This window comes from Cantharellus anzutake (genome assembly GCF_015039405.1).
Source record: "Cantharellus anzutake strain C23 chromosome Unknown EI90scaffold_85, whole genome shotgun sequence".
NCBI classification, from domain to species: domain Eukaryota; kingdom Fungi; phylum Basidiomycota; class Agaricomycetes; order Cantharellales; family Hydnaceae; genus Cantharellus; species Cantharellus anzutake.
In genome coordinates, this window is record NW_024067035.1 from 233950 (window position 1) to 245057 (window position 11108).

The 11108-nt window shown below is 50.1% G+C and overlaps 4 protein-coding genes across 4 annotated transcripts; 2 read left to right on the top strand and 2 right to left on the bottom strand.

Moving 5' to 3' along the window:
- Positions 1–1531: 1531 nt before the first annotated feature.
- Positions 1532–3657, bottom strand: EI90DRAFT_3081246 (uncharacterized protein; the record flags this gene model as incomplete). The annotated part of the gene is made up of 5 exons (XM_039061940.1): positions 3425–3657; positions 3301–3376; positions 2827–3238; positions 2324–2776; positions 1532–2297 (listed from the first exon to the last, which is right to left on the bottom strand). Exons 1-5 carry the CDS (start codon positions 3545–3547, stop codon positions 1535–1537), a joined length of 1827 nt encoding a protein of 608 aa, XP_038910223.1. The 5' UTR covers positions 3548–3657.
- EI90DRAFT_2613615 (uncharacterized protein) lies at positions 3641–5149 on the bottom strand. The gene is made up of 8 exons (XM_039053339.1): positions 4977–5149; positions 4721–4921; positions 4490–4663; positions 4190–4312; positions 4053–4130; positions 3945–4002; positions 3799–3886; positions 3641–3747 (listed from the first exon to the last, which is right to left on the bottom strand). Exons 2-7 carry the CDS (start codon positions 4737–4739, stop codon positions 3829–3831), a joined length of 510 nt encoding a protein of 169 aa, XP_038910224.1. The 5' UTR covers positions 4740–4921; positions 4977–5149; the 3' UTR covers positions 3641–3747; positions 3799–3828.
- A 914-nt stretch (positions 5150–6063) lies between these two features.
- EI90DRAFT_3132205 (uncharacterized protein) lies at positions 6064–6767 on the top strand (the record flags this gene model as incomplete). The annotated part of the gene is made up of 3 exons (XM_039064458.1): positions 6064–6132; positions 6183–6239; positions 6291–6767. The coding sequence occupies 3 exons, from the start codon at positions 6064–6066 to the stop codon at positions 6765–6767; spliced, it is 603 nt and encodes a 200-aa protein (XP_038910225.1).
- Positions 6768–8972: 2205 nt separating this feature from the next.
- On the top strand, positions 8973–9590 carry EI90DRAFT_3132207 (uncharacterized protein; the record flags this gene model as incomplete). Its single annotated transcript, XM_039064459.1, has 2 exons — positions 8973–9155; positions 9204–9590. 2 exons carry the CDS (start codon positions 8973–8975, stop codon positions 9588–9590), a joined length of 570 nt encoding a protein of 189 aa, XP_038910226.1.
- Positions 9591–11108: the final 1518 nt, after the last annotated feature.

Genomic DNA, 11108 nt, shown 5'->3' on the forward strand with positions numbered 1-11108 from the left:
TTTCTCGACCCTAGCGACCCAAGTCTAGCCTATAATACATTGGTCAGATGTGGTGGTACTTTATGTGTTATATGAGATGGATTTTTGATGATTTTGATGCTGTAGGAAGCATTTATGACACATTTATTAAGTTATTAAAAACATATTCAGAGTGTTTGAGGGGTATAACAATGCATTCAAAAATGCCATAAACAATTTATTGCAACGTTTAGATGCCAAATTTCACGTTTAAATGGCAAATTTTGGCATTTTAAATGTCAAGTCTCGTGTTTTTGATCGATCTCGCAATTTTCCGATAAAAGTACTGCTCAATCACGTGACTATATATATATTATATACAACCGGGTTACATGTAACTCGGCCTTGTGCATGGGCAAAGGCGTAACGGATAGTGTGGTGACAGCCCCAACAAGATGTCGAAGCCTCTTGATTTAAAGCAAGCCAGTAGATACAAATACCCCAAAAAAGGAGGCGATGGGGCAGGTGGAGGGTAACGATGAAGACAACAGAGAGTAGCAGCAAGAAGCGCCAACAAAAGAGAAGAAGTGAAGTTACAAGAAACAAGGCATGAGCCGAAAAATGAAAGACACCGTAAACATCCGGGATCCAACTTGCAAAGGGTAACCAAGGCTAACTGCCTTATGAAGAAATTTCATGTTGCCCCGCGGGACTTACTCCGTGAGATCCAACTGAATGATACAGTTAAGGTCACAAGACAAGGACATAAAATCATGGACAAGCCTGGCATCGAAACCAGGACCTCTCAGTGTGCTACCATTACACAACTCACCCGTTTGACCATGCCGGTATAGGCTGTTAAACTCTATACCGATGGGAACAGATATCTATTCTCCAACACCTTATCCAATGCAAGACCGAATATTCAACGCCAACCAACCACCCTAACCAGAACTAATAAGAGAATTAGTTAGAAATATATGTCAGAGTCATAGAAAAAGGAAATAAACTCCAGCGTGCGCGGATGCAAGAGAGATAAAAGACTGCAGAACAACAGCGTGCAGCGGACGTGAGAGGTGGTGGCTGAGAAGCCAAAGCGTACTGCGGACACAGAAGAGAAGGCATGGAGGCCGAAGTGCTCAGCGGGCACGCATACAAGAAAGAAGGCATGGAGGCCGAAGCATACAGCGGACGTGTGTAAAGAGAAAGAAAATCCACCGACATACCGATCAAGCAGCAGAAATCAGAAACATGGACACAATTGCATACCAGACAACTAAGAAAAACTGAACATCGCGGATGAACAGTCTAAAGGCATAAAGCAATAAATATTGCGTACAGACAAGGACTTGACATCACCTAGCAAAGGGGCACAGCAGATACCCAGATGAAAACTGAGGCGCTGAGGCCGGCGCACACAAGTCATATTTAATCTCGTGCCTCCATTAAATTCAAACTGACAGCTCATATCCGGGCTCGGATATCACCTCAGATATTTTGCCTCGAAACACAGTGAATTATTCTACATGTGATAATGATTATGGGTGACACATTTGCACAATCAGCCAGAAGTAATTCAACTAGTACTACAAAATGACCAATGACCAGCATCACAAGCTCCGCCAGGGTACATACTCCTTACAGCATCCCGCATAAATTCTTCATCAGGCTCAAACATTGCAGGGACATCCTTTGACAACTTCAGCAAGGCATCATATGTTCCGTCATCCTGGGACCGAATGGTGCGAAAAGTCCTTGAAGAAGCCCCGGCACACCAAATATCAAATGAGGTGAAGGCACTCGTGCGGACCTGTTTCTCTTGCCTTGATGGCTGCACCCGTTCAGGTGGCATTATTACAGAAACTTTGGATTCCTTCGATGCCAGTGCATTCACCATTCGAATCACTGGGGGTGGTCCTGTTGACTTGGCAAAAATTCCAAGTTCGAATGGGTCCATCTTGTCAAATAAGTGTCCCGTCGGGCTGGTCCCGTAAGAGTGATCATTCTTCGACTGTATCATGAGGGCAGACATATTGTTCCTTCGTAGTATGGTGTCTTGATAAAGAATTGGAATGACCACATCAATGCCATGTTGATTATCCGCACAGACAACTCCGACACCCCGGGCGGCAAGCTTAAAGAGATATTGGACAGAGAGTACCTTGAAATCATAAACCTTAATGAAATGCGTAACGTAAATGCGTGAGCTCTTGAATGTAGCAGCAAATGCGTCGTTGCAACTGCCTGTCAGCAGCTTTGAGGGCAAAGAATCTTTGATCGACTTGTGATAGATGTCGTGGGTAAAGAGCGCCTCGAACAACGAGGTCACCATGACCCCCCTGGCTCCCATCTCCCTTCCCTGGACATAAGGTCATCTACGGTGTCGAGAATAATGTTGCACGTAATGAGTTCTCCCCGATCTCCCTTACTCATTCCAGGCCACTCCAAAATGTCTCGTAACATCTGACAGGACCGGACCTTATCCCGGATGGTGCACAAGATGATAGCCGCGGCCTCGGTGAGGATCGGCTCCGAGGCTGCAACCGTAACGACAGACTCAAATCCATCCTTGACACCCAAGCATACACGCATGTGCCTCTCGACTTGGTTCATCTGGTTCCTTACTGCCAACGTTCGGTGCCGACCAAAGTAAATGCTCGTATTGAAGTCCAGCACAAGGCGATGAGACATCACGGCAAACTTTTCATCGAGGGTCAAGTCATCCTTTTCCCACGCACGGCAGAGAAGTTTCTGGACAGCAAATACGGTGATTGTGGCTTTGACGCGTTCTCCGCCCTCTTGGTAGCGTGTCAGCCATCTACAATGACATAAAGTTATTATTGTGAAGAAAGATCTGGGAGAACGTACAAGGGACGGCCTAATGATAACCTGTACGGTAACTTGGTGACATCATCCAGAGTCATGCCCTCACGAAACTTCATCGCCATGCGATCGAAACCTAGTGCGCTGAACGGTTTGACACTGGCAAGTTTACCTTGGAGAATGCGGCTCGATGGATCAAGGGAAGGTGGTGGGGAGAATTGGTCAGACTTTCCTGCTGTGGATAAGAAGAGGGTCCAGATAGGGAACGACCGTAAACCCCGCAAAGCGCGTCTGATCGATGAGAATGCGGACCACCTCCTACCAGTATTTGAAGGCGCCAAGGTGTGGGCTTCATCAAATGCCAAAGTCAATATGGGAGTATGCTGCGTTCTGAGCTCGAAATGAGGGTTGATCTTCCCTAATACTTGTCGGACGACAGTATCAAGTGCAACCATGCCTTGTGTATAAAAAAGACATTGAATTAGTCAAGACCATGCTTAGGGAAGTAATGAGGAATACCATTTGTGTTTGTCGTGAACTTCCCGGGCGGTGTTTTCTGTTCTGAAGGAGTCATTGGCCTAATATTTGAATATAGCTGCCTCGATTATGAGTGACCTAGCGGCGACACAAAACAGGGACTTGCCTCCTCCGCTCTGGCCAATACCTCCTCGTAAAACTGCACACGTAGAGGAGCTTGGTGTCCAAACCGCTGTCCAAGTGTCATAAAAAGTCGAAACTGCCCGGCAAGGGATTTAGGATAGTCCATTAATGCCGCTGACTTCTCGGCCGGTGAGAGCACAGAAGAGGAGGCGATAATACTTTTTATTGAGTTATGTGGTCCAATGACGTTGGACACCCTCTCGAACAATGCAGTGAGAAATGCGCTGAAACGAGTATCGCTTTCCTGCTCTTTAAGGCCAATCCTTGTGAACCAATTCAAGACATCATGGTCAGGAGCCGGATATCCTAGATTGAAACATTAGAATCACACAGAAGAATACGGGAAGAAAATATCACCTTCAGCTCCCTGACGGAGATTGAAGGGGACTACAAAGTGCTTCTTGGAGAACTCGTCGACCATTCGCGATTTCCCCATGCCAGAGGACTGTACGATTGGTAAGAGGCGAGCATATGTATCAACAATATCTTGTCTCATCATGTACTGGTAAAGAATGTTGGCAGCGTCTCCTCTGTATTTGGAAGACCACGACTTGACCGCCGCTGGAAGGAGGTCGGAAAGGAATGACACAAGCAGGCGACGCTCTACCCACCATCTTCGGATGATTGAGAATCAAGTATCGCTTCAGGGTCGGGAGGACCCGCAGGCTGGGCGGTTGGAAGAAGAATTTCTGTAACGATCACAGTTTATCAGAGCCATCCAACAACGCCCAAAGCCTACGGTGCATACCCAAGTTTCGTATCTCCTTGAACGATTGAGCCTCCCATGCTTCATCTAACCTATCCCCCAACTCCGGATGTTGTGCGATTAAATCATCCAGTGGCGGTAAACTTTTCGAGTCGAGTACTCCGTCTGATTGGAGGACAATTTCTTTGAGAAGAAGAAAACGAAATTCATTTCTGGGGAGAAGTTTGGCAAACTTGAGCATGAACTCCATGACAAGTGCGTCAAGCGTTATGTGGGTGGCTTCGTCCAGGACATTGGGATGAACCGCGAGAGTCGTGGGTGCACGTTTAGAGGAGGGCTCACCCACTGACGGCCCAATCTCCAAATTGGATCTCTTTAGAGCTGACTGATTTGGGAGCGGGACTTGAATTTCGCGACTGCCGTGCGGATGTTGCTGGGGAGGCGTCAAGTTTCCTGGAGAATCCCCGAAGGCAGGCTCGGTGACTTCCACCGACGAACCTCCGATGTGCAGAGGTTCTTCTTCCATTAGTGTTTCTGGGGCCAAGGCATCTAATGGAACGGCTCCATGCCTACCGCTTCGCAAATTCGGCATGTTGCAGCGTTTTAGTAGAGTAGGAGGACTTGAGATGGACAGTCCCAAGCCGATCGAGGAATGCGAACTGTAAATGTAACAACAACTGGGAGGGTTACAAAGAACCCCGGCATACTCCGAGCCCCGAAAGTTGGCGCACAGGATAAATATGGGTGCTTGCGTGCGACCCTTTTCGGAAATAACTGGTGGACGCCCAGTCGTTCAGTCCGATTGTGGCTGGCTCCTACACTCACGTACCGTGTGAAGTATAATAGATTCCCGCAACTTTGCCTTTGCCTCGGATTCATCTCGCGCACCTCAGATTCGGTGCGGGATCGTCGGGATGACGTGACGGTGCAGACAAAGTTCAGCAGTAGAGATGTCGGCACATCGCGAAATCGATCAAAATCACGAGATTTACATAAAACGCCGTCTAATCAGACGGTGTAAGCGCTTTTAGTGGAAACGGCCGGAACCCAAGCGGTCCCGGCCCGTGAATTGGCGGGCGCGGGCATTGTGCGACCCGTAATGCACAACAGAATACACGAATACATAGTTCAGCGAGAAACAGGAAAACTGTAAAAATATAAAACCGAAAAGCTAGGAATATCAGGTTGGTAGGAGGTGGGTACTTTGACTGGGCAGGTGTGCCTGAGGAAGTACGATATCCAATGAACGTAAACAATGAAGAAATCAAGCGACCTTCCGGAGCGGATAATGGCGAGCTTATCCTGGCCGACCATGATTTGAAAATGATTGATTACTTACATGTATCTGCATGTGTAAACAAACATAGTAATTCACAGAGATTGCATTCTTGGGTGAATTATAGGAGGGTGAGGCCGGCAGGGGGAGTGAAAATTAAATATGTTGGCTTCCTTGCCACAACCTCGCCATAATTCTGGCGGAAAATAGGTCACGTGGGAGTGAAGGCTTGCAACGCCGAGCTCCTTCATCCTTGCAACCACCCTCTGTCCCCAGAGACGAATCATCTCCAAATCGCCCTTATGGGCTTTCATACCACACCTAACCTTGAATTGGTATTTTACTGTCCACATCCTGACCTTACTATCCGCGACACATTGGTAATCACTGAGAATCCACACTCACGCATTGTCCATTGTGGACTCAGGTCAAGACATTGGAACCTCATTTCGTTGATGTTTACGGAGGATTGTGCATATTCTACGTCGTACTTCGTTGTTCACCACAAGCTGTTCCCCTCCCCCTCGTACCTACCTAGCCATCCAATTGCCTACCGAGTCAGCCAACACCTTGGTCTCTCGCAGCCGAGATTGGCTCCGGCAGCACTGTGATGATGGCCGAAGGGCCCTCAGCACCCAATATGCCCGTGATGCCTTCCCTGGTGTGCCACCTCTTGGCGGGGTGCATATTTTTGTCATCAACGAAGAACGTACGTCCATCTTGTAGACCTCAATGTTGCCTGCCTTACACGTGCTCTAGTTCTTGAGAGCCTGGATGATCTCTGGTGGATTGACCACCATCATCGGATATAATAAAGTGAGTAGGAGGATCGGACTCGGACAGTGCACACATTGATGTTCTTGACAGACTAACTCAATGACTAAGCACCGCAAGCCCATTGCACGCTTTCTGCATGAGGGTCTCTCTGGCCTTCTCCTTCAGTACCTGATATTCATCAGGACTGTAGAGGAGGGGAGAGTAGGCGCGGTGGTGCCTGCGCCATTACCTATTCTATACAGGGGAAGGCGAGACTGCCGAGACAGGCCTCTTGAGTACGCACTGAAGAAGGAAACAACGCATTACCTCCAAGCGGGCCTGGACGTGCCAACTTATAGGGGTGGTCTCGGCCCCCGTGTCTTTGCTCTCTTCCGTGCCACCAGCCGGTTATGGCATCACACCGTGCTGGGATTGTCGGTAAAAGGTCATGTGGCAGAACTGAAAGAGATCCTGGACGACAAGTCGACCACAAACAGGCTTCTGGGAGAGGAAAACGATGGTGGTGCGAACGATGATTCAGCAGCCTCCTTGAGCTTACGGGACCTGGTCAAGGAGGCGATCCATTAAGAGGTTTTGCCCGAGCTCAAGGGAGTGATGGAGAGCATGGAGCTATGTCTGATGGCCCAGCTAGAGAAGGTGTTGATGAATAGGCTTGCTCCTCCTGCCATCAATGCCAACATAAGCAGTGTGGGGCCCCGCACCCTTACCCCTACTCCTCCAGCGGATTCATATGCCCTTTCTCCTCCCCCTACCATCAATGCAAATGTTGGCAATGTGGCATCCCACGCCCTTTCCTTTGCCCCTCCAGCGGATTCGTACACCTTTTCTACCCCTATTGTTCAGATGCCGCTGCACACACCTTCTCCCCTTCCTCTTCCTTCAAGTGCCCCCACTGCATGGCAATTGTCAACGCAGGCCAAACAGTGGGAGAAGCAGCTATGGTCAAGCAGGTCTCCATCTGGAATGGTATGTTCAATATTTATGACGCAATTTGATGGGATGTTGAGACAAAACTTGTCACAGGATGTTGATGTCTTAGTTCAAGAAGAGGAACAGGAGCCCAGGTACATCAAACCCCACAAACGTTGACATCATCTTGGGGCCGCACCCGTGGTCATTGCTGCAGAGCAGAGGGGTGTGGGGGACCTCAGGACTGGGCAACACCCTCCCAGTCACCAGAGTGCCAGTGAAGGTGCGTTTCTCTCTCTGCCCCCCTTCCAACACACTGATATTTTTAAAAAATCTCAGCTATGCCTTCCCCTCTCCCCCAAGAGATAGACGGCTCGATGCTATCGACAGCATATGATTCAGAATCCACCTGCATGCTTTGAGCAGTGCTTGATGATCCGACGGCAACGTTCAGGGCTCCTGCCCAGTATCATGTCTATAAGGAGATCATGGCCAGGAAGCGTCATTGCCTCTTTGTTTCTGCCTGTTAGAGATGGGCGGAAACGGACGACTCCGGAGTGGAATCGGAGACTTAGCGTGGAGGGACCTTGGCCTCAGCGACTCAAGCGGAGCGCTGTGCCATTGCTGTTTGTCCATTTGGTCCTTAATTTCACAGTAGGTGAGCAGGAAGTCTCTTGGGGGCATTTCAGGTCGATTTCGGACTGAAAACAGACGAGTATGTACAAGCGCCGATATATAAGGAAGGGGCAAAAGCACAAGGAGAAACAAAGGGTGACCGAATCGGAACGAAGACGTCCGAACGGGAACAAAGGGTTAGAGGGAGCGGAGCGGTACCGAAGGTCATAGGGCAAGACCTGTGATACATCCGAAAGGAGGTAGAGTGGGCGAGGCCCAGAGGGGCAGGAGGATGAGGGGAAGTGGGGGTGATGACTAACTGGCTAGAATAGAAAGAAGCAGTAGTCCAAATAGGGATGAGGGGGAATTGCGAGAAATACATTACAAACGGCGAGAGTGCTGGAGGCGGTCCGCGAAGCTCGGGGGTTGCAGAGCTTACGGAGGTTACGGAGGCGGGGTTGGAAGTCCGAGGAATATTGGCAATGGTGTTCACGTAGTATGAGGTCACCAATGCAATGGACTAAGACCGAGGTGGAGTCAAAGTCCGAGGTATGGACTATGACGGAGGCTCGGAGTAAGGTACGAACGGTGTCCGAGTGTGAAGTACGGAACAGCGGTGGATGGTCGTAACTTGGCGGAAGGGTGGCGGAGGAATGAGAGAGGGGAAGGTAAGGAAGAGTAGTCAGGTCCGAAGGTGGATATCGGAACGGACGGAGATAGCGTAGGGGATGACGGGAGGGTGGAGGTGTGGTGAGGGGGGAGCGGAGTAGTAGGAAGGGTGGCGAGTAGGGCGATGTTCGGTCCGAGATGAGTATCGGAACGGACGGAGAAGGGGTCGGAGAGGTAAGAGGAGGGGTGTGTTGCCGAGACCGAAGGTGAGTATCGGAAAGGCAGCGGTAGGTTATGACTCCGGAGGTGAAGAGGGTGGAGGTCCGGAAGTCGGGTCGGGGTCGGGTATGCACGGATATGACACTGCCTGTGGTTCTGGAAAGATGCTACCGTTTGTCCTCGGTGCCAAGATGTGGGCCCTCAGCGGCAGGCAATCGGTCTTGGTGTTGCCCTGCCAAATCCTCCATCCAGAGATGCACAGACGCTTGGGCAAAGCCGGCCTCTCCCACTGCAAATGGACCATTGAGAATCCGCATCCAAGAGAGCAAGTGGTCACCGTAGCCGATCGAGACCTTCAGCAACGATGTGTTCATGACCTGGCTTACAGCATTGGTGAACGGTAGACAGCTAGGGTGTCTCATGTTCGATGAAGCGCATGGGATCACAGAGGATCAAAGGTTCCGTCCTGCCTATGAGGATGCGATCCACAAACTCTCATGGCTCCAAGATGCACCAATCATTTTCACATCAGGCACGATGTCCCGGGACTTCACGTCTGAGTTCTGGAAGGCTCTGGATATCTGGTATCTGCCAGACGAGGCTGTGATCATGATCCGCACCAGCACTCAGAGGCCGCAAATCTTCTACTAGTTCATGGTGCTTGACATTGGCCAAGAGCCTCAGATGACAGATTCGCCAGCCCACAAGGAGGAGTGGAATCTCAGTTGGCGTGCATCCACCGTCGGGGTCCTCTGTGAGGCAGAGAGGGGCTTGAAAGGAGACGAGCGGGGCCTGGTGTTTTTCGTGGGCAAGAGCGAGTGCATGGAGTGGGCGGGGCACTTGGACTGCTCATACATCACCGCTGATGTTCCACCCCAGCAGCGTTTCGAGGATTGGCGTAGAGGGAAGCAACAGATCCTGTGTCTCAACAAGGCAGGCTACTATGGTTTTGATTACTCTGCGGTAGCGTTTTCGATCTTCGTTAGTCAACCGTTTTCAATCAACGACTTCTACCAGAGTTCTGGGAGGGTAGCTTGAGCTCTCTTAGCTGGGTCAAGCCTTGTATTGCTGCCATCTGTTCCAAAGCGCACCGGTCTTGTTATCAAAGAGTGTTTTGAGGGTCGCTTGGCGATGATGAGGACTGCCCACCAACTCAATATTTGCCATCGGGTCTTTCCTTCGCAGCATCTGGATGGTATGAGTCGAAAGTACATGGAACTTCGCGAATCAGAACACTGCATGGTGTTATGTGCGGTGTGTCACAAGGAAGAGGAGGGCAAGCTGAGGGACTACGATTTCAATCGTCGCTGGGGGAAACCTTTCAGTAAGTAGGGTAGGACCCATTTCCTCCCTTCTCTGACCCTCCTTTTAGAAATGGCATGCAAGGATCGAAGCCCTACTATCATTTCTGAGAGCTGCTCACCTGATCGCCCCCCCATACGCAGGCAGGTTCCAGCCATTCTTGGGCTGCTGCTAGACCTTCCACCTCGGCTGGACCTTCCGCCTCTGCCAGGCCTTCCGCCTCGGCTGGACCCTCTACCTCGGCTGGACCTTCCACTTTGGCCATCAATGTTTCACTTCAGCGATCCTGAGCCAATGGTGCTGCTGCTATGCCCAAGTGCAGGCCTGTCTCCAGGAGCCTGGGGGGAAATGTCTGCTTTGCTGGTTGCATGGTGCTCATGGCTCGCACGCAACAGCATGCTGTCTCGGCACCGACCCATGGCAGGGGTGGCAAGAGCATCAGCTGCAACGCCAGGATAGGTCCTGGAAGCGTAGCCACTTTTGCGCTGAAAGGGGTGAAGGGGGTAAGGGGAAGAATGTTGAGGGTTATTGTTGGATATGCCTCCTTGACAAGAGCTCTAGTTTGGTGCATCGTGATTCAACTCCAAGGGGATGTATGTTCCATGACATGATTCCCAAAATGGCATGGATCATCTTAGGCTCGGAGCGGCTCCGTGAGGCTCTTGCCAACTATGTTGAGGATGACAAAGTGGCGGCTATGAATCACAGCTGTTGCTTGGATGGCAGGGCAACAAGGGATGGCGTAACTACTTCACTCTGTCAGTACTCTTCTTCTTCCATCACGCTCGTAACCATTTGTAGTGTATATACTTTGAGGGTAAGGGCACCTGAATATATTCAAGGCGCTGGTATCTGTTATATTGAACCATGCAGTATGTTAAAATTGCGATCATCTGGTGCCCCGGCCACTGTGGCATTGACGGCATTGAGGGAAATGAACGTGTGGATGAGCTTACCAAGTCTGGTGCTCGCATTCGACCCAACCAGATTACTACTCGCTATCCTTCGTAGAAAGACTCCACAAATACGAAATGCAAGACGAATTGAGCAAGCCTTGGACCACAAGACACCCAGCAGGGTCGCCCAATTCCGCACCAGACATGCCCACACCAGCGAGTGCCATCACCTAGACCATAGTTCGGTTCAATTCAAAAGCAAAATTTTGCGAACTTGAACTGGTTCGAAAAAAGCATCGCAACAAGTTTATCCTGGGAATGTGTGTGTGTGATTCATTTTAAACTCCCATATCCGTGC

What these genes read in the sequence shown, in the direction of transcription:
- EI90DRAFT_2613615 (XM_039053339.1), bottom strand. An exon ending in GGAGATTGGGCCGTCAGTGG is followed by an intron (nt 4,313 to 4,489) that starts GTGAGCCCTCCT and finishes TCCTCCAATCAG; the next exon opens with ACGGAGTACTCGACTCGAAA. An exon ending in TTCTCAATCATCCGAAGATG is followed by an intron (nt 4,003 to 4,052) that starts GTGGGTAGAGCG and finishes ACCTCCTTCCAG; the next exon opens with CGGCGGTCAAGTCGTGGTCT.